General features: G+C 54.1%; 2 protein-coding genes across 2 annotated transcripts; one reads left to right on the top strand and one right to left on the bottom strand.

Annotated features, from left to right (window-relative positions):
- Nucleotides 1-1,624: 1,624 nt before the first annotated feature.
- On the top strand, nt 1,625-11,626 carry BESB_044770 (uncharacterized protein; the record flags this gene model as incomplete). The annotated part of the gene is made up of 15 exons (XM_029362928.1): nt 1,625-1,667; nt 2,138-2,266; nt 2,931-3,787; nt 4,422-4,702; nt 5,110-5,155; nt 5,809-5,949; nt 6,361-6,570; nt 6,954-7,059; nt 7,786-8,195; nt 8,691-8,834; nt 9,526-9,576; nt 10,115-10,252; nt 10,672-10,890; nt 11,083-11,174; nt 11,542-11,626. The coding sequence occupies 15 exons, from the start codon at nt 1,625-1,627 to the stop codon at nt 11,624-11,626; spliced, it is 2,952 nt and encodes a 983-aa protein (XP_029220294.1).
- Nucleotides 11,627-12,059: 433 nt separating this feature from the next.
- On the bottom strand, nt 12,060-20,370 carry BESB_044780 (uncharacterized protein; the record flags this gene model as incomplete). The annotated part of the gene is made up of 15 exons (XM_029362929.1): nt 12,060-12,154; nt 12,899-12,958; nt 13,439-13,699; nt 14,137-14,439; nt 14,840-15,172; nt 15,527-15,943; nt 16,263-16,382; nt 16,592-16,663; nt 16,864-17,142; nt 17,317-17,445; nt 17,901-18,092; nt 18,209-18,373; nt 18,484-18,522; nt 18,684-18,920; nt 19,536-20,370. 15 exons carry the CDS (start codon nt 20,368-20,370, stop codon nt 12,060-12,062), a joined length of 3,537 nt encoding a protein of 1,178 aa, XP_029220295.1.
- Between the last annotated feature and the right edge of the window lie 1,917 nt (nt 20,371-22,287).

Below are 22,287 nucleotides of genomic sequence, written 5' to 3' on the forward strand. Positions count from 1 at the left end.
AGTTGCCCGCACGCATTTGCAAGCTGAGAGCACGGTTGGAGAGCTTGTGCCTATTGACCCCTCCCTGGTGGCTAAGCTGAAGAATATTTGGTTTATTCAGAAACAGCGGCGCGCTGTTCCATGAATGCAGGCACCGCGCTGTTCCATGAATGCAGGCACCGCGCTGTAGCTGCATTGTTTACAAGCTATACCATTCCTGCAATCTCCTATATTCCTGGATGCAGCGCAGAAGAGCTCGAGCACAGAAAATCTCGCAGGACGTGCACGATGGCGCATAGCAGGTGAGGTGTCCAGAACAGTTTGTGAGTCTAAATCTGGTGCCTATCGCTCTCTAGTTTTCCAGTATTCATGCTGGAGAGGCAGCAAATTAGTTCGTATCTGAATTCGATTATGGGACGCGTGCAAGGGGTTTGAGTATTGTTCATACGAAACTTGGTGCAACGGGTGCTGTACAACCCATTAGATCGTCTTTCGGTGTTGCTGTTTCCAAATAATGGAAGTCATCCGGGTACAATAAAATCGGCGTCCGCTCGAAGGCGGGGGAAGGCGTGCAAAGTCTCTCGCTTTTCGATGGTGCCGCCATCGCTGATGGAATCTAGTCTGTAAAGGACCCTAGTCCGATCCTGCAGATAGACAGGCAGAGCTCATACTTCTGTCTCGGGACGTGAAGCCGTTCCCCATTGGAGGAGGGAGGCGTTAGCCCTATTCATGGAGCTGTCCTACCGTATTTCCTTTTTAGCGGCTAAATCTGTGGCCACCGCTGATCACGTCAACGAAACACCTGTGGGTACTGTCGCTTTAACGCTCCGTCTCTGGGATGGTGAACAGGGTTGCATACACGCGCCGCCGTTTTACTGTGCAAACGGAGAACTTCGACCTATGTGCCACATGATAATCAGAACTTACGTAAGAATTTGCAGCTGAGAGTCTGCACTGGAGTGAGCCAACGATGTCCTCCACTTTCGAGTCTTTTCTCCGGGTAAACTGCCGCCGTGTCTCCTTTCCGCCCCGGGCTGGCGTCCTTGTCTTCTATTCCGCCGGTGCACCGAACCCACTGCAGTTCCCCCTGACGCGGTCGGCTCGAGGTGCCATGAATGCATCATTATGCGAAGTCAAAAAACTTTTTGACTGGGACTTGACTGCGTGTTTGCTGTGGCACTGGAGGCACAGAAAAACGAATGGAACGGGGGTGTGTAACCCCCAAGAGTGTGCAGGGACTTCACCAGCACGTGCGCGGGAGACACTGCGAGTCGAGCGATTTAGTGACTTTGCCAGGCACAAGACCGGAGGGAAGTGACCTGGCGACCGCACGAGTCTCCCAACCGTCCTCTTTTCTTGGTGCGAATTCAGTCTTGCTTGTTTGCATGCATCCGTGTGTCATGCATAACTATTTTAAGAAGCGAGTCCGTTTGTGCAGCGATATTCTCCGAGCTCTCTGCCGCACGACTGCGCATGCTGGCTTTACATACATCCTATCTATTATGTGCCTAGACTTGGGCTTGCTTTTTTCAAGCGCGCTTTTTGCATACCAGTTCAAAAATTCACTTTGCATGAGCACTTGACCGACGACTTCAAGTGTACCGGCTTAGAACTCGCTGTTTGAACGTTACCGGCTCTCGACAAAATGAGGAGACAATACGTCCAGCATATCTTCATCGCGCGACGGGGTAAGGACGGGGATGGTCCTTCGCCAAAAGGTGGGGCTCGGTAGGGGAAGGGAGGCTCTTCTTGCCATAATTCGCGTGTACAGGTCCATTCAGTTTGCCTTCACAAAGCTTTTGACCACTGCCGTAGACGGCAGAAGGGGCGCCGTCTCCGCGTACGCTTATCGTTAAGGTAACCGTCACTCACTAAGACGCATGGACAATTTTCGGTGGTGCTCGACGCGCGGTGGTCACGGCTACACCGTTTTATTGTGCCTAGGGGCTTACCTTCCGCTGGCGCTGGAGTGCACTGTACCTCCGCTGCACAGAGACCGCGGTACAGGGTGCCTTCTGGGTATGGCACCGCGAGTCGGGAACCGCACGGGTTAGCGGTTTTCCTGACTTTTTGCCTGGAGACTACTCCCACTTTTCCGCTTTCTGCACTTGTTCTGCGTACTCTCCCAGTTGCTGTATGCTCCATTGTTTGCGTGCAGGCCTGGAAGTCGACCACCTCAACAACTGGAGCGACGCCGGAGCCGCGAGCCGCGCAGACCGGTCGGCTTTCCTGTCTCCTGCTGGAGCGGGGCAAGCGCATTACCTTGGCGAATTTCTCAGGGAAAAGGGTAAAAATCCGTCTCTCGCTTCTTCTTTGAGCGTGTCTGCTTGTTCTCGCGAATTGATTGCGGAAGTCCCTCATTTCTCTCAGGTGAACACGACAGATCGAGTGACAAACAATACGTCCTCCGTCTCGCACTTTCAACTGGCAGTAACAGTTGACGTGGCTGCAAGCCAAAGCTTCTTTTCGGCTGATAAATAGTGCTCCCTTGAGTGGCTTTCCTTCGGTTTAGTCGTCAGTGCATGCACTGTACACTTACGCACCCTGCTGTATCAGGAGCGCAGCACACATGCATGTATGTATGTATATATGTATATATGTACGTATATATATGCGCATGCATGGCCGCATCCGGTTGGACCGCCTGTTGGAAATGTGCTTCCGCAGTCTATAGCGCTGTCTGCGAATCTGTATTCATCTGGTCAAGAGGAGACTGCTTTCTGGTAGACTACGGTGAACCCTAACTCCTAAACTACGGGAAGGTGGCCGCCGAACAGAGGAACTAGTTCTACGGTGTCACATTTTTTGGACTCTCCCTGTCTAGTAGTACTCCTGTGGTTCATGTGTATGTGACAGCGATAGTTCCGATGGAGCCCCCGATACGGTTTTTGCCTCAGCTTGGTTCGCGCCTTGTGTGTCGCACTCTCTCTGTACGAGCTTTTCTCCTTCAGGCGTCACGCACATTTTTGCGGGGCTCGCGGGGAGTAGCGTGGAGACAGCTGCGTTGGCGCAGAAAGTCATCGGCAACTCGTGCGAATTGCACGGGGGAACAGCGGCCGTAGACGACTACATTCGAGCCTTGCACCTAGTTTCCCGCCTGGACGACACTCCGTCGAAATCTTCGCAAGCTGCGTTCTGGGCTGCCCTGACGGAATGGCGGACTAAGGCTCTCGGCGCATGCCCCGCTGCACCGGCAGCTGTCAGCAAAAGAGCCGTCTCCTTGGTGTCGAGACTTTCTTGCACCGCTGTACATGACGAAGGAGAGGGCGCAGGCTCGGTAGTGCCCGGGGGGACATGTCAGAAACGGTCCACTGAACTCCTAGCTGATGATACTGAAGTGGGCGCACACGCGACCGTCAGCGCCAACTGCGGAGGACAGACGCCTTCGCGGGGATCTGCGCAGCTTTGCGCGTCTCAGAATGTTTCGCACAGAGCACATCTTGTGTGCGGCCAGGCGCCAGGCCAGCGCTACACTGGGAACGTGGAAAGAGTGACTCACGCGGCGCAGGTGACGGTTGCGAGCGTCACAGAGAGGCCGCGGGCCTCCGTAGGCGCGGAACTGCGCCGTCTTGCAGAGACCCTCGTGCGCTCTCTTGAGCGGCTCCAGCGCCTGCTGTCAAAATGCGCTGCAGAAGGTGTCGAGTGCGCCAAAGATTGTGTGGCGGTCCCCGAAGGCGCCCTAGGCGTCGTGGAATTCACTCTCCAGTTTGCTACAACTTCCTTCGTCTTCCTATCAAGCCGCGCAACACCTGCTTCGCCGAGTCACTCCGCAGCCGACATCTCCTGGCAAGCTCGCACAAGCACTCAAGTACGTGTTGCAGACGGGCTGCCTTTCGTTCTTCGACTCTGACCCTACACCCTAAACCCTGAAGAATGCCGTCTTGCTATACAGTCGTCTCTCAACGATCCTGCACTCGCGTCGCCCAGAGCAAGCACGCAAGCGAATGCAGGAAGCCTTAGCATTTTGCCTTCAAAGATGCACTCCACGCTCGAAAAATTCGTGAGAGGAAGTTTGCTGTCGCCTCTTGCCGGGGTAGTCTAGCCACACAAGCGAGAGCGCTTTGGGCCTCTGGATCACGGCGTACCCCAAACCCTAAACAGAACTTCCCGTTAACATCCTGTCGCTGCATCTCTACACGAGATGGCGTAGATGGTCGCCGAGGAGAGGCACTGAGGAGCCGGTGCTGCACAGACCAGCGCTCCAGAGAGCCTCCTGTGGGCTGGCATTGTTTTTTGACTCCTAAGCCTGCGATGGCTGGGATTCTCTCGCTGCGCTTGAATGCCTCCGTCCAAGTCAAGGTGTATTGTAAGCAGATGCTGGCGCTCTGCCGTGTGGCCTTGGCGGTAGTGTGCCTTAGAGACCGCTGTGTGCGGCGGTCGCGGCGGGCAGGGGACGGCCTGAGTCGATGCACCAGGTCTGTGTGCGAGTGTGTCTCGCCTAGGCGCTGCTCAGTCTCCTGAATCAATACGCGCTTGAAAACCTCGCGTTCGTCTGCGACTCCGCCGCGGCTGTGCGCCTGCTGACGCACGCGCTCCAACGCCACCCCTCGAAACGGCAGTGCGCAGGCGGCTTGACCAACTGGCGCCTCTGGGCGGCCGTGCCCTGTGCGTCTGTGACAGAAATCGCTCTGCTGCGTGACCCGGACGCGGACAATGCGATTGTGGACGCGCGAATCGTCTGCTTCGCGCAGGAAATCTGCCCTGCGCCGCCCGTCAAAACCTCGTGAGTCTACACGGTCGTTACATCTGCGTACGTGCATGCGAATACGCACGCACATGCATTCCGTGCGCCTGTCGGCTTCTACACAGCCCGACCTGCGTGGATGCAACTGTCACGCGTGTATGGAGTCGGCTGCGAACTTGCATATTGGCGTGTCTCTTGGGGTGCCCGCCTGCAGGCGTACGCGCAAGTAGGCCAGTAAAAGCGACCCTCCCAGTGTCAGTGGACCTCCTAGACTGCGAATGTAACGTGCTCTCACCCCACACGCATGTCGATATGATTTTCTAGGAACTGGATGCACATCTGTTGGCGTCGAAACCGAGTCTTCTTTTCACATCCCAACAGTTGACTTTGTCTGCCTCATATCGCGCATGCCTTCGGTGGATGCCGTGTGGCGCACTCTGCTGCAGTCTCCTGACATGGACTTCGGGCGGCGACAAAGTGCCTATTTCCTGGGTGGGTCGAAACTGAGGCCCGGCTGGTGCTCTCACTCTGCATGCATAAACGGTGACGAATGTCGCTCCAAGGAGATCGTATGCAGAGACGTGCTGCCACTTTGTTATGCTGTATCCAAATATATATGTGTGTATATCAAGATAGGCATACGCCCGCATAGGTGTGTGTGTGTTTGCATGCGGGTGTCCTCTAGTTCGAGCTGGCTACCCTCAACCCTGGCTGCCATCGCCCCGGCACACTGCTGTCTGCGCCTAGAAAGTGCAACAGCAAGTGTCTTCCTTTTTTGTGCGGTCCTCTCAGCCGCCATTCACCGATGATGCTCTGCTAGCGTGGACGTGGCAGCCTTTATATCCGTAGGAATTTGATTTCTCCAGTGGATTACACTTCTCTGGCGTGAAGAGAGCTCTAGGAAAAAGAGGCACAGTCCCCTCCGGCCTCGTTCGGGAGCCTCGCGTGCGTGGCTTCTGCTGCCTGAGGCTTTCCGTCAGTCGGCGCGCGCTTCTGCTCCCTATCCCCGCGGTCGCGTTGCCTCTGGCAGGACGACGCAGCGGATGGCCGCCGCACGTCCGGTTTGACTCCTTGCAGGATCGCTAGCCATCTGTCGCGTCTTCTTCTGTTTCTAGGCGTTCGGTGCAGGCTGTTGCGCACCGCAGCTTGACGAATCAGAGGAGTTGCTGGTCAGCGAGCCTGAAGAGCCCGACAAGCTGCAGCAGGACACTGAGGCAACGACGGCGGTTGAATCGGACGACGCGGATGGCGGCGATCTTGCGTTCCGCTTCTTCAGGAGCCTCTGCGTAAGCCTGCCGTCAGACCCAGAAAGATGTGTGTGCGGAGTCGCGCAGGGAGCCGTAGACAAGGCTGGATACCGCTCGATTCGCCAGCCTCGGGGTTGTTGTGTTTGATTACTATATGTATTTGCATAATCGTTTATCACCCAGGCACGAATGCACAAGCGCATGCACGAGCCACCTGGAAGAGTCTGTCGCACATGTGCGGACAGCGCCTCAAGCAAACGATTGGCTTCATATATATATACATATGCGGATATATATAGGGGGTTGGATATTCCCGGTACAGCCTGTACATATGGAGGCGTAGCTGGTTACAATGACATACTGCATCAACATGATCCATGATATGGCCGGTTCCGTTATTTCTACATGTTCCGGCGCGAGTATATATGAATGTCTGCGTACCGGTTTCAGGGTCCGAAGGGCGAGGTGGCTATCGATCAGGCTGTGGTGGTCGCCCATTCGAAGGGCTTGGCGCCGTCTGAAGAAGACCTGAGGAACTGGACAGCAGTTCACGGCCCCTCCGTGAAACTGTCTCAGCTGGAGGAATTCCTCAGTTTCTGCGTGCACCCCGAAGACTCCCCCGCAGCTCTCGCCTCCGGTTTCGCGGAATTCGACGAAGCGGTAAAAAAGCCATGCATGCATGGGAGGGGGGGCGCAGACCCGAACTGTGAGGACTTTTTTTCTCTGGTCTATATATTTATGCATATATGTGTATATATTTTTTTACGTATATTCTTATACTTCTTGTCTTTTATTTAATGCAACTGTAGCTGCCTTGCATCGACTGCATTAACGACGTGTAGACGGCTCAGATGCGCAGGTGCGCTTGAGCATACATATCAACCTAAACCGATATGTGCGTTTTGGAGATATCGCCGCGCGCGGCCTTTGTCGGGAGTGGATACCCGTGGCTCAAGCGGACCTCTTCTACGGGCGTATAGTCAGATCCGCAAGCATCGGGTTCCTTTACGTACTCGCGGCACTGCGTGTTTGCCTCTGTTCAGAGGACGGGTTACATTAGTCGCTTCACGCTCGTCTCCCTGCTGATGACAGTGGGGCAGGATCCTCACACGGAGGCGCACGTCGACGTTCTTCTCAGGCAAGGGAGAAGTGGGCTGTGCAGAATTCGTTCTTTCTCTAAACGTTTCCCAGCCAGACTCTCAGAGGGGAGCGGCTCACACCGCGGGATGGCGGGTTCACCGAACGCGGTTCCAGCGGGTGTCGAGGGAGCAGCTGCATGCGAGTTACGGCCGCTCATAGTTGGGCGCTGATGCAGGGCTGCGAGAAAGGACGTCTTCACTGTCTTGCGGCGATCCCGTTTTCGCAGGAAATTCGGGCTAGACGACGCAGGACACAAAGTCAACTACGTCAAATTCACCGAAGCGTAGGTGATCCAGGGTCTGCGGAAACTGCGCAGGCTTCAGGTGTTTGAATGAGCTTGTGTAACAGGGTGGTGCAGTGGTGGCAGTGTGTGGCAGTCTTTTTCTGTCCTCGCTGAAAAGCCTAACCCGCGAAGTTCCTGCAGGCAGACAGCGACGGGCAAGTCCGTTTGTCTTGGCTTCTTGGTCTAAATCTGCGCGTACTTCGCATTCGCTTCGCGGCACAACTTGGGAGTCGCACTAGACCTCTCTGGAGGGCTCATGGTGCCGCGCCCGCGACTCCCTCAGCTGCAGGCCCGGCAGGAGCGGCCGAACGAGTGAAAGCGGAGTCTCCGCGCAGTCCACGTGCTAGACGCCTAATGCGGAATTATGCATCGGTCGGCGTCTGCAGTAGATATCTGTCTTTGCTACTGGGAGAGCCTGAAAACTCTGTAAGACAATGTCAGGGGTTGAGCAGCCGCGACAGATAGAGAGTGTCGGCCCTTGCCCCGTGGAGCGGGTTTGTTCACCCCCGAGCTCGTGGTCGGTGGTTGGGAGCATTGGCGCGTCATTGTCAAATCGTCATGTCCACGCATGCATGCGCCGCCCAGCCTTCTCCAGTACCGGACGAACATCAACTTGTCCGCCAGCGTCTCCGTCCCGGCGCGCCCGCCTGCCGAAACAGCCGTCGGCGCGATCGTGTCGGGTGGCGCCGCCTCAGCGAAGAAAGCGAAACACGTCTCCGACACAGACACACAAGAGATGACCGTAGCAACCACAGCGGCAACAACGGTGCCTGCCGCTCAAGAAGCGCAGATTTTTGTCGAATTCGCGGGGTCCGAAGAAGGCGTCATTACCACCGAGCAGGCCTGTCGGGCTGCGCAGAAGGTGCGGTGAAACGGGCAAGCCAAAAGAACGGGTTTGCACGCAGATGCACAGAAGTATGAGAGATCTTCTCTGGAGCAGAAAACACATACGGCTTCCACACATGTTTATGTATGAGGCGGCGCCTGTCACTGACCGCTCTTGTCAGGCGGACGGGTGCGCCTTCCGCGGGTGTGGTCGTGCCTGTGTATTTACATGTATACATGTGTATATTTAGTGGTTAATCGTGTCCTGGCTCAATCCGCAATCAATCGGAACGAGAGCGGCTGCAGAACAATGAAGCCGAGCATCATCTAGATTTTCCATGCCAGCGCATACCGTGTATTGTCATCCACATGTGCGTATCGAGTTATGGAGGTAAACGATGGAGGCAGCGGCAATAACGAAGACGTACTCATATACATTCATACTCGTGCCGTCCTTTTCTGAGGCGGGTGCAGAGTACTCTCACGTGCGGGCGCGCTGCATGCGTCTGGTTTCGCGCGACGGGATCTTCAGCTCGGCATCGTCGCTGGCGCGTGCGACATGGAAGCCTTTGAACAAGAGTCCAGAGAGCGCGGTGCGGGCACAATGGAAGTCCAGAAATTCCTCAGCTTCATTGATTTTGTTAAAACCAGGAATGAAGCCTTCAATCAACTGGCGGTACGACGACTCACAACCGTGTGCGTGGGTTCTACTTGTGTGGAGGGCAGCCACTGAGGCCGATTTTTCTTTTGTGACAGTGCTAAGCGTGGAAAAGGGAAAAAGACGATGTAGCGCGCGCGGTCAGGGCACCTTTCTGCAGCGTCAAGCGTCCCAAAAAGAGAGGCGTTTCTGTACGAAATCTGGCACATACATCGTGCTAGCGGATGCATTCAGAAAGTCTCCTGTACGCGATCGGCTGGCACTGAACGATATTAAGATATTAAAATGTGCGGGCGGGCGGGCGGACATGGTCGAATTCCTCGCGTTCGTACCCGGACGCAATTCTGGCATGTTCACGTGAGCTATCCTCATATTAGATATCAAGTAACTCTTCGGGTGTGCGGTTGCTAATGCAAGGGCTCAACTGAGATGGCATAAAGGGCAGCCAGCACCCTTATGCTTGCGGGAAGCTTTGTAATGTCCAACGTCTTGTGGGGGGAGATGCAGGTGTGTGGTCACACGCTCGCGCCTGCATTCCCGCGGTGGTGTTATTAGCATGCGGAGAGTCTCGTGTGGCAGAAGTGTGTCAAGAGATCTCGCTGTCGCGGACACCTCCAGGCGCGAGCTGGTGTAGCGAGGTATCATGCACATGAGTCTGCGCGGAAACGCTTATTGTGCGGTTGCGCGCTTGTCCCGTTCTGTTTTGCAGGAGAACGGCTATGTGACGTTTTCGAATGCAAGGAAGCTTTGCCCTCAGTTTGTAAGTCGACGAGGAGCGGGCGAGCCGCAATATAAAGATGCATTATCCGCATGCATGGTCAACCCACCAAGTCCTCTACACTCGCGGGGGTGATTTGGATGGCGTCCGCAAACAGTTGCACCTTGTCGTTCAACTGAGCTCTTCTGCCTTGCCCAGAGAGATATCCCTCGAACTGCTTATATCTAGCTGGCCAGACGGTAGCCACAGTCGTAGCCGCTGCGGAGTCTGTATTTTATAGTGTAATTCCTTTTGAGTGCAGATGCTCCCGTGGCTCCTAGGGGGCGTGTTCACATGTGCCGATAGACTGGACATCTGTGTCTCGATGATGCGGCTTATATGTGTGTGCTACGAGGCTCGGCCGCGTGATAGGGCGTCTTTTTTTTCGTGGAAGAGCTCTCTGAGGAGCTGTCCGCACCAGTCTTCGCTGTACAATACCTAAACTGTGCGCATTGGGTAATGATGGCTCCACCGCGGCGGGCACACACAAACCGTCATCGATTTAGCATTCCGATTCAATGCGGGACTGTCCTAAAATCAGGGTGTAAAATGCGAGGTGCATCCTCTGGATGTCCATCACTTTGGCGCCGCGAAAAACATTGACACGCTCGACTACTCGGCATTCCACCAGTTTTTCAACTTCGTGAAAGCTCGGCATGAAGCCTTCGAAAAGCAAGCAGTGAGCGAGAGTTAGTGACAGGCTTAGCGTGCTTTTGGCCCCCTGTCTTGTCGCGCGTTGTCAACGTAGCTTCTGTTGGGCACGCGTCGCCTTCCCGTGCTTATCAAGATTTCACTAGTGCGAGTATGCATCTCTTTTTGTACTGTGTTGATCGATAACGGGTCTTCGACGCGTCAGGGGATGTGCTAAGGGCGACGCAGTCCCCCACTCGGAGGCAGCAGTTCACACATACCGCGATCTAGCCTAAGGCTGGATGCGCAACGGGAGCATGAGTGCAGGAGGACGTCTGTATGATAGATGCTGTGTAGGGGTAGCCGACATAAACCGCCACACCAAGGTGATGCAGGAGCATAGGCTTGTGTGCACGCCACCGTATGAAACCACATGGATACGTACGAAACCAATGGAATGCGTGTTAGGCCGAAGATAAACTGGACGGCCGAATCAAAGCAACGAGCGTCGAGCGGCTGTCGCACATTTTCGGCTTCTCTCCCTCTGTGGAAGAGCTCCGCGCGATCGCGCGGGAAGACGAGGAACACGGCTTCTCGTATGACGAGTTCGTGAATCTCCTGGCCTCCATCGACCAATCCGACACGCTGGAGGAACTGCGAAAAGCTTTCGCCTTCTACGATATGCACGTGAGGGAACCTGACGCCTATGGGCGACGTGTCCATTTGGAGTGCGGCCGTCTAGGCCTGTGTGGGGAGACTTTGTCACATCTCTGGTGTGCGCCGTTACTCTGGTCTGGCCATGGCCGAGGGCGCTCGCGCAGGTCTCCTCTTGTCTTGTCATGGCATTTCTTTTTCTCTGGTGTTCTGATTTTTTCTCAGCACAGCGGCCAGATCAAACGCGCGGCGATGGCACGGGTGCTCTCAGGCTGGGGGGACGGTTTGACCGAAGACGAAATTAATCAAGTCCTCACGTGGGTTAACGGAAAGACGCGGAGTCCCTCGGGGGGAGATCAATTAGGCAAGAGCGGACTCCACGCCGTTGCTGCCCCCCTGTGTCCTCCCTGTTTTCGTAGCTGGTTGCATTCCGGTGGACAACGGCAGAAAACATTTGCGAAGATGCATTTTAGTTGATGCTGCCCGAGCATCAGGCGTGTGTTACTCTTTCGGTTTAGAAACAGCTCAGAGCCTTCGCACGTCGACAGCGTATGCGTGCATGTATCAAGTGATGTGTCAGTAGTCCAGTCCGCACGCGTGCAACTCGTCGCACAGGCTTCCTGCTAGAATGGAGCACTCTGGCGATAACGCGTATTGTGTCTGGTTCTGTTCGTTGCACTGCAGGGCATTCGCTGGCTCGGATGAGTACATCAACTACAATGTTGTTATTTCAAAACTCATGCAGCCAAGTCCAATTCAGCAGCTCTAACTACTTCACATCCACAGCCGCGCGTTCCGCAGTACTTCCAATTTCTCCCTCAGTCTCCTCTGATAACTGACGAGGAGGGCACTCTTCCGATCACTTTGGATGGGGACGCGATCCTACTATATAAGATCCTAACACTCTGACTCTCGGTTGCCGACTACGGCCCGCATTCTACACGGGTTCACCCCAGCTCTACCTCGTTTCACGCCCCCAGCTATGCCGTGCATGCCAGGGACGCAATTCGAGTAGAAATTGAGACAGGATTTACGGGCATAAGCATGACTTTGTTGAGTGTACGACAGCAATGCAGACGCCCTCCTCCTTCGTTGGCGCAGTACGGCTATATCTCTCCTTGCATAATCAGCTTCGCATTTCGCTTCGCCAGCTGTGTGGAAAGTTGCAGCTTCCTCGTGTTCATCAATACTCCAGGTGCATGTTACACGAGCGTTCCCATCGTCGCGCTCATGACATCCACATCTGTGGCCAGAGGATATGAAATCTCGGTCTTTGAAAGGGGAGGTAGCGGGTGGGCTGCGGCGCACGAACGCAAGGCAGAACAGGGGGAGGGCAAAGCATTGAGGGTCTCCGGGTATTAGCACAAGGCGCGAAAGGCATCTGGCGCATCTCTTCGGGTATGGGTCCAGATATTGCAAGACGTGCCAAATGACGAGAGATAGCTTTTGCCTGTCTTCTGACAACGCGAAGGGAGTAGGCGCGTGCTGCGGTGCACTGCGAGCACGACCACGCTTGCTTCAAATGGAAACAAAGTGCCGATGTTCGTGTCGGCCTTTTTGCGCTCGGAAACAAACGCACTGTGGCCCAAGTGTGCCCACTCCTAATTCCACCTATGCGCACGAGGCGGTGCCTATCGTGACGTTAACTCAGCCCTGTGAAACAGACGCGTCCCCCCAGTATTTTGTAGTATTTCTTCCGTGTTGGGTCACTTTGAGCCGCGACGTGTTCCGCATGGCGGATCGCCAGCGATTCTCCGTTACTCTGTTGAATGACCTGTTCCGGGTAATATGTGTTTCCTGTTCACCAAGAGGCACTGCGTGGTCATGATGGCATTTGGTATTGGGATGCGGCTGATCTTCATTGCGACTGTCAGTATTTGCTGCGTGAAAGAACCATTAGGCGTCGCACCCAACTGCAGTCTGTGCATCCACTGTATTGTGTCTGTAAACTGTGAGCCTTGAGATTGACAAAGGCTCGCATTGGGCGCAGTCATGCAATCTGTTTTAACCGCGGCTAAAATCGTGGAAGACACAGGCTCACCGGCACATATTTCCTCTCGTATTTTCTCGGGCACCTCGTACTCCCGCGCAGCTGCATAGCCTGAAAAAATTTTTGTGGGGTGACCACAGAAAGTACGGACAAGATGTATGCAAGGTTGCTAAAGGTGTTACGTCCAGCGGAACTATTTCACGCGTCAGAAAATGACTTCCCACAGTCCACAATATTCCAGCAGCTGTGGCACGCTGGTTGCATACTTCGAGAGAGGAATTCTCCGGCGCCTAATAGAGCCACTCCCCAAAAGTCGTATCATTAGCACTGATATCGACAAATGTTCAGCTCCTGAGCATCTGGAAACAGATGTCTCGTTCTTACACGCAATACCACCAATGACATTGCGTCGCGCGTATCGTGTGCCCAAGATAAACGGAGAAAGGACGCTTTTAGAGTGGCAACTGTTCGAGCTCTAAAGCACCACCCTACTAGATACACGGACAGCAAAGAGCGGTTTCTTGAAGGCTGAAAGGATGATTCTTGCCTCCGAAATTACCAGGACGGCTCTTCGTCCATGTCGTGACGTACCTGTGGCAGTGGTGATCATTTGTTGCTGACGGCTCTTGTCGTGCTTCCAACGACAGTCGACGGTTGGGAACCCCTCGCTGTTCCAGGGCTTCCTCGCATCTTCCGATTTCTTGTATTCTTGCAGCAGCCGGTTACTATCGTCCTTCGTGTGAACCTCATGGATACCTTCAAGGAATTCAAATGCTTTCCGAACCGCTTCTTCAGCGGGGGGTTTCTTCAGCTTCGAGCCGAACAGTTTGGAAAGGAAAGAAACTGCTGATTCTGAATACGCCAGTACAAACATGAAAAATGTACCAGAATCACCGGTTTCGTCGGCGGCGCAGCCCCTCATTACGGTCACTGCCAAGACTGCGACAAGGTCAACAGCGCGCGCCGTCGTGTCATTGATACTTCCGGCTGTCTTCGGTGTTGATCAGTTGGCCCCGGTTCGACAGAAATGGCACCTGTATGTGGAACCGAGTGATGGCCTTGTGTTCCGCCGCCTGCTTCGCTGTTTCTTTCAATATCGTAGACGCTGTTGATTCTCCAGAAACAAGCCGACAGCAGTTGACTTGTAAGCTACGAGGCGTCGTCTACTCTCGTCGAGGGAATTTCAAAAAAGAAAGTTATACAAAGTGAGTCATCAACTGAGCTCTTGTGACTTCTTTGCTCCCGTTAGCTACTTTGGGAGAGCCTCGGCTGCTCGTTGATACGCTTACTTTGAAGAATCATGCACTGATATTCAATTACCAGCTGTTGCCTAGCTGGGTAGTCGAGTTCTTCATCTTTCACCTGTCTGCATGCCTCCACAAGGCTATTTGTTGTGGTATCAAGGTACTGGAGGTCGCCTGTATCACTAAACGCATACTTGACTGCAGTTGCCATGGGCTTAAGGATATCCTTCACGGTGGTACGTCTCTTCGGATTCCCCTCCAAGAGAAGGAACCCTCGACGCGGCGTCACCTTCAGCTTTCCACAGGCGCTTCGGATCTTTTCTATGTAGTATTCATCGGGGCGCCTTCCTGAGTCGAAGTCGAACATCGTCGCATGGATTAACATCGTTGCCACCGGCGCTCCCGGGGTTATACCACGATGGGAAATATGTCGCAGACTACAAATACTAGTGCCCTCTTTCACGCTTGTGCAGAAGGAATGCAGTGAGCGGAGGCAAAACGTTTGTCAACGTTCACGGCCTAGCAGGCACTTCGCTGTCGCACGCTTCGATGGTTTCGTGTGCAAGGTGCAGCTAACTTACACAGCACGTTTGTGTGTGCAGTAGGTGCAGAAGCCACCTTCTTCCAACGATAGCCACGATACCGCAAGTGAGCCAGAAGGCGTCCGTTGCCGCCCCGTGAAAGAGGGTAATGACTGAGAATGCCGACATGTCTCCAGAAAGACGGCAAACACGAAGTCAGGGCTTACCGTGACTGTAAAGAAGAAATACGAAGAGAAGTCTGGCGCTGGAACCACTAGTTGCCGGTCCTGGCTCCGTGATTCCCAGCAGCCACAGAATCGAAAGCAGGCTCGCCAATTTGTGCATTATGAAGAAGATTTTCTGCTTCTCCTGGAGGATTTTGTGTCCTTTATAGTCATAACCTGGCATGAAGCGTTGAACGTACTCAGCAGCTTTTGCTTGCATCCAACTGGAGGCACGGTCATACTTCTTTTCGTTGAAGCTCTCCCCACCCATGGCACGGATCACATCTCCATACTTGACCTTTGTTGATTCCTCCATTGATACACGGAAGAAGAAGGCTGCGTGGGAGAACACGGACGAAAAGAAAGGCAGCCGATGTCACGCACGCGAGCCATGCACCATCCCGCAGCAAGCATCGCCGGTGAGGCTTTGGCACGTGACCCTACCGCATGGAGAATCCATCAACGCACCTGGCAGCATGAAACCAAACTGTTTCCGTGAGCAACGGCGACACAACGAAGCAAGGACAGAACACCTTTTTCTGCGCTAGCAACTCGTGACTTCGTGATTGCTTTAGGTGTGTCCACTAGAATTTCGAGTGTGTACAGGGTGCTCTGAGCTGGCGCCAAGTATGAGGCATTCCGCTGAAATGACGGCAGTTTCTCTCAATGGTCACTGAGGACGTGTCCTACCAATTTGGCCAACGTACGCCGCAAGAGGAAACTTAGATGTAACGGTTGGGGACCCATCCCCGCCGCATGTAAGCCCTCTGAAGAGAGTGGCGACGGCTGGTGATGTTTTGTCTCGCTTTCGCCTTTGCCGGCCCTTCATGAGATCCGCCTCGGCAGCAAGGAGGCTAACCCGAAAGTGTGTGACGAAAAACGAGGCGACGAGCTCGACATTGAGAAGGCCAAACCCAAAACTGTCATGGCCGTGTGGGCGCCGCTTAAACCAGCCGGCTGCGCAGATGTCCATCTCGATGGTTTCTTGAAAAGACGAACTGTGCTCTTCACTGTCTAAGAGGCTTCTGGAAAATCCTACCAGCGTCCAAGCCAGCTGATCCAATAGGACGAGGGTGTTCTTCTCGTATGCCAGTACGGCCCTTAAGACTGCAGTACCCATCAAAAGCAACAGGCGATGCTTCACTCTAGAAGTATTGGCCGTTCACAACCGTGCCCGAGGGCGTCCTACGGTGAAGCAGCAGGCAATATAATGCTGAATCACCTAAATTATACGACATGATGTACCAGAACACTTGGAATTGTGCAGCGTGGTCTGACCCAACATGGTAAAGGGTTGTACGAAACGTGTAGAGGCGATGAACCATTCCAAGAACCCGTTTGCCCGCGCATGAGCATGATTGATGTATCTGGAGTCACTGATAACTCGACTTTGTGGGCACTAAAACCCGCATAACGACTGTCTCACCGTCCCCATTCACGTGATCTTGCTGCTTCAGCGATGTCCGACTTGCTCCAGCGTCCCAAGTGAGTGCCCGTGTCAAACATTTTCTGTCGCATTTGGTCACGTATCCCGTGGGATAGCCTCCTGTGTGAGCCACACACACCGGGAGACGGGAAAGCGACGGGAATGTATATGAGCAGGTCATGCCAGTGAGCGGCATATCAAACATTCGTCCTGTCCCCCAAATGTCGAGATGAGCCGAGTGCGGATACGCGCAGAACAGTGTCGCTGTTGCCATCATCCGTGGAGAAAGACACTTGTACCACAAACCCACAAAACCGAACAGCGCTTACCTTTTGGATGACCGTCAGTAGTACATATCTGACTCAAGAATTCAGCAACTTCCTTTCCGGGTTTGTTCGCCACTGCGATGTAGATGACACACACAACAAAGGGGCCACGTCGGGCTTCACGTCTCGCCGCCGCATACGGCTACCGCCAGCTCGGCGTCGAACCCTCTCTACAATCAGAAGGCTGGATGCATAAAGCGCGGGGCTCAGCGTCCCCCTGTTGGGGGGGCAAACGGTACGGATGGTTTGTACCCCGCGCTGGAGGGTTGGCTTGCCTGTTCTCGGCGGGTTCGACACAGTATCCTTCCGTAACCCAGCACACCTTCCTGTGGGTTTCCGCCCGAACGCGAGATGCAAGGCGGCAAGGCACGAAGAGCCCGCGTCATCCGTTTCTAAAATTGTGCGCGCATTGGCCTTCATGTCGGCAACTCGTCTCCCGTGGCCGACGACATGGGCCCAGAGGACGAAACCGCTGCCCAGGGCATTTAGGATTGACAGCTCAGCGCAGCCGGGTAGAGCACCCGTCTTCAAAAGGACCTGCATACGCTCGATCGCTGAGCAACGCATAATACGGACAAAAGTAGCGGAAAAGGCTCATGCATGCTGGCATTATTTGTGAGTGCAAGTGCCTTGGCAAAGAGGTAATGCCGTGGAGCGCTTTTGCCTTCGGGTTGGGGCAACAACGTCGTTAGCATAGTCATGGGGCGAGCAGAGTAGCACGGCCTTACTGCTGAGAAGTTCGGAGATGGAAAATGCATTATTCTGGAGAGACGCATCTTTCTTTGGCTTTGCGGTCAGTTCGAGATCAACCACTGGAACGTTGAAAATCATTCGTGACGCGTCCGCCAAGGCCAACACTGCGCGTAATGTGAGCAGTCAAATATTGCACGGAAGGGATTGCTTTTGTAACACGTTCATAGACTGTTTGGGAAATCAGCTGTTACAGGACTTGGCCGCAGTGGAATTCACGTGAATATGTGGCAATAGGAGCACACTCGCGACCTTCTACTTGGATCTGGACGCCCATTTGTGTGTTTTGACCGCGACTACATATCATCCGGCCCAGCACGAGGCTTACAACGTTTGAGGCTCTTGTTTCTTTTCACAGCACAACTGACTTGCAGATCAATCCTGAGCACTGTCCGCGGCGAAAGCCGAGGGGCGTTGTGGCAGCAGTCCTCCTTAAACAAAGCCATACACTGCTTTACACATCCAATACCCCGGTGCAAATGGGCCTACAGTATGCGTGCTGTGAGGAAAGCATATTACTGGAAGCTCAATAGCTTCAGTTCCCATTATCTGGCTAGCTTACAGCCTGTACTATCAGACTCTTCCATGTGGCGAAGGAGAATTGTCCAGTTTTTCGACTGTTTTGCTTCCGCAAAAGCCCGATCCCAGCCCCGGGTTTTCAGGGTTGCCGTCATCTCCCTGTAAAGCACGGGGTCGGTTTTCTCCAGCTTGCTCCATTCACCCTTGAGGCACAAGTCTGCCACCGCTGCAGTAGCTGTTTTACGCACGCGGCACGGGGACACACACGTGGGCAGGCCTTGAGGTCCTTGCACACTGAACACTCCTGGAGCCGGTGAGCTACTGGCGTGTCGGAGAAACTGTGCTGCTCACCTGAATCTTCGGACTTGATGATGCTTTCAGTATGCAGTTCCCTCGTTTCGTCGGTGCCGTTTCCACAACTCACTAGCTTTCCATGTACGGCCTTGACAACACATGGTCTGGAATGAATGTTGTTCGCCTTGTCTATCTCCTTAACTCTATCACCAATCTGGAACTCTGATGGAAGACATGAACAGAAGGGAGGGGCCGTGTAGGGCTGCTGGAATGATGCCAGTAACGACTTAGCTGCACACCGGCGGCTTGTGGTTCCCGTTGTCCACGCTTACCTGCCTTGAGCATACTCCGTGCTTTGGCGACAGCATTCCCTGCAGCAAGAAGAAAGGCCATCAATATTCAGACACATTATAGCGAGGCATTCATTAGAATTCGAAGCATGTTTCCACTTTTCCCATGGTCATCGTTAGAGACTCATACACCTTCGAATCTTGTAGACAAGATTAGTTCTATGCGGAGCCCGTTCCCTCACCTGTGTGCTTGGCTGGAGCTTTCTTTTCCTCGATCTCCACCAGTAAAGCCTCGAGATTTTGGAAGAACAACCGTGTTACCCCCGACAGAAATGCAGCCTCGCGAGCCTTATTAACCTGGTGGGGGAAGTAGTTAGACACCTCGAGAAACTTTGTCCCTGTCACGAGTGCGACACAGTCTGCACCAGATTTGATCTGGTCAACAACAGTTAGCGTCCGGTGAAGAGCTTCGTTATGGCCTGTCGCAAGAATTACAACACAAACAAGCAACTGGATTCAGGTGCTCGCCATTCTTGTTTCGTCCAGATAACGGGCCGTTCATCTAAACTACAGTCTTGAAGCAAAGTCTGACGGTTCCATATGGTGCTTATTGACGTAGTCTGCCGCCCCATCCGTGTCATGACTGCCTGAGAGCGATCTGCCGGCTGGAAGGGTTCTCAGTTTCATCAGGTCACCATAACGGTGCCTTTCTTCCCGAAACGCAATACCTGAGTCAGATACTAGACGTATCTTTTGCTTGAGATGGAATATCTGGCAATTAAATGAGGCGGTACCCGCTAGTGCTCGTGCCCATGCCAGTTACTAGGTCTGCTGAGGTCCCGCATCACGAGTGCGTACCTTTCAGATACACTGACACGGAGTGCTTGCACACGGGGCCTGCATACACGAGCACGAACATCAGGTCTTTCATCTGAGTGACCCCTCTGGCGCTTCGTCAGAGCCCAACGCAACTCTGGACCGGGGAAAATCGGGGTCGCGCCGCACGACTGCTGCGAAGGTTCGATCAGATTAGGTACAACACCGGCATACGTAATATGGAGACAGGCGCTACTACGTTCCGTGCTGGCTCTCACCTGATTGCTGTCGTTCCCTCGCCGAGGCCAGTCTCGCCGCGCCAGCTCCTTCCACCAGCGGAGGATTTTCCTCCGCAGTCGGCGGACGCGGGGGCCCAACTTTGGCTGGACCGGGATCTACTTGAGCCTCCACCATCGGAGGATGCTCCTCAGAAGATGGCGGTTCGACCCCCTCCTCTAGCTGGGGTGTGTGATCTTCATCAGGGTGAGAAGGCTTGAGTTCGGCCTCCGGGGTAGTTGAGCCTTCGTGTGGCGGTTCTTCCTCAGCTTCAGGTGCTGGTGTGGGCTCGGCATCGACATGCGGTGTTACCTCGTCGCCCGCTCCCGCTGGTGGATGCTCTGTGGGAGGCGATGGCGGCTTGGCTTCAAGTGAGCCAGGTGGCACAACCGCTTCTACCGGAGTAGCCTCTTCGTCATCTGCTCGTTTAGGTGGAGGCACCACCGGCGCCTCAGAGGGTCTTCCTTTTCGTGGCTGTGGATGGGGAGAAGTACCGGTAGGTAGTCCTTGATAGCCATAGATAGTCACGGGCCTCGCTGGGCCTGTTCCGCGAAAGGTAATGATGGGCAATGTTAATGGCGTCGCCTCCCATTTCTTTGCGGGACGCTTGGAGCTCGCCTCATCTGGAGTTTCGCCTCCTTCATTACTAGCTTCTGACTGCTTCTGCGCTGTCGCCAGTAGAGAAGCGAGGAAGATGATCAAGGCGGTAGCTGCCCATAGGCAATAGCTCTTGCGCCATTGAAGCGGGCGACCTGGTGGCGACGCGTCACACAGAACACGAAATTGCTGTTGAAGGATAACGCCTACTGGCCATAAAATAACAGGAAGACTCGACATGTATGCTAGAACGTGTTTTTCACCGACGGCTCGTAGTTTGACTAGGGGTAAGGGAGACAGCAGCTTACTACAGAGGGGGCATGCTTATAATGAGACACTGTCCGCTGGCGCAGAATGTCATTTCCAGGTGGAGGTCGCTTCATTTACCTCAAGCCAGCTTCACGCAAACAACTGCTGGCTCGATTTTCGTGCATAAGAAACGGCAGCTGATGGTCCCATCACGGAGAGACAGCACCATATTCGAGGCAACTAGACAAGGAGCGGAAGTGAGCTCGTGCAAGCAGCAGCTTTGAGAGTCGACTCTGAGAAGTGACCGTCCGGTTCTTCACACTGGAAATCGATCGCCCCAGGTGCAATCCGGCATCTTCAGCAGTCACTGAGAGATGAAGCGCGTACCACGTGCCGTAAGAAAAATGCTGCGAGTTCCTTCCCCCATTTCCTTCCGGATGTTGATTCGTTCACGCAGTGCGACAATGTCAGCAGTAAGATTCAAATCCGGCAAGCGAAGCGGAGCCTCTAGTTTGGAGAAAACGTGACATAAAAAACTGGTTGAAGCCGCCACACCGGCGAGTTCGTCCTTTTCTGGCACGCGAAAGACTGTAAGTAGAGCACGGTACGAACAGGGGTGCCGCTCCATCATGAGCCGTCAGTGAAGTCTTGCAGAGCGGAGGGGCAGAGACATGGCGAGATACGTCAGACAGCGAGGTAGTTTATGGCGGCCTCAGGGCGAGAAGGCACCCGCCCGTGCACGTTATCCTGGTGCTGGTGTCCCTGTCCTGGCTAGTCCACTGACAAGCCGCGTTGGCGTTGGCCAGGTACGAGCGGATTCATACTACTTGGCGCTCCGTCATCACTGGGGTCATCCCGTCCTCCCTGCATCCATTTTTGCAAAATATTCATGTGGCACTTCGTTCCGGCAGAAATGAATTCTTCGAGGAAGGCATCAACAGTGGAGCAAGGTTGACTCGAGATCCGTTACTTACTCGTAGCGTATATTTCTCTGAAACCGGGAATGTGGCAAACTTCGACATCACTGTGGCGTTTTCATCCTCCCATGAAGGTGTAGCAGAGGCTCAGCTTCTCTCGGTGATTTAACATTTGGTATGCAGGAGGACCGGTCAGCGCAGGTCACAACGTAGGTGACCGAAGCGAGACTTGATTAGGCTGGGTGCCGTAGACACAGGGGGAATGGTGGCTTCCGGCTTGCGTGCCTGTATCGCGGGGGACGTGAATTGAATCAGTAGCCATCCGTCTTCTGTGTATTGGTCAGGAAGAGTCCCTGCTCGGTTCTAGCTACCGCTTGTCGACTTCTCATGGTGAAGCAGGGTCGATTTCAGTTGCATCGGACCTCCGGTATTCAAACACGAGTTGCGCGTCCAGTTGCAACGCGTGCGGTGCCAGGGGGAGGGCGATTTGTTTGCGATCAAAAGCGGTGCATACCCATCGCCGCTGATGGTGTTCCCGGACAGCCTAGCTACACAACGACTAAGCACAGGGGCTCCTTGTTGAACACGGCATGCGTGAGTTGGGTGGCTCAGTGATGTTGTCCAACTATTTGCAATGCTGTCTCTGCCAGTTGTGATTCGTGTACCGGCTACCAATCACATAACGTAGCCTACTAGCATGGCGTAATACCGAGAATACGACCGTCATTGAGCAGTCTTCTTTGAGTCACTCAGCAAGCGATTAATCCTTTTTCTAAATCAGTGCCACGTGATTCCAAAGCACGGCTATCGATGGATGTGCCTCACAAACTCAGGATTTCGAAGGAAGCCTCCAACTGACGGCTGGACCGGACCACCAGCGTAAAGCATATCATGAGACACTTCTCTGTCTTGCCGCACACGGAGTATTCCGCGACCCTTTTCTTTCTCCTTGCTAGTTCCCCGATCGTTACGTATTTAAGTATGTAAACGT

This window comes from Besnoitia besnoiti, chromosome III, assembly GCF_002563875.1.
Source record: "Besnoitia besnoiti strain Bb-Ger1 chromosome III, whole genome shotgun sequence".
Taxonomy (NCBI): Eukaryota; Apicomplexa; class Conoidasida; order Eucoccidiorida; family Sarcocystidae; genus Besnoitia; species Besnoitia besnoiti.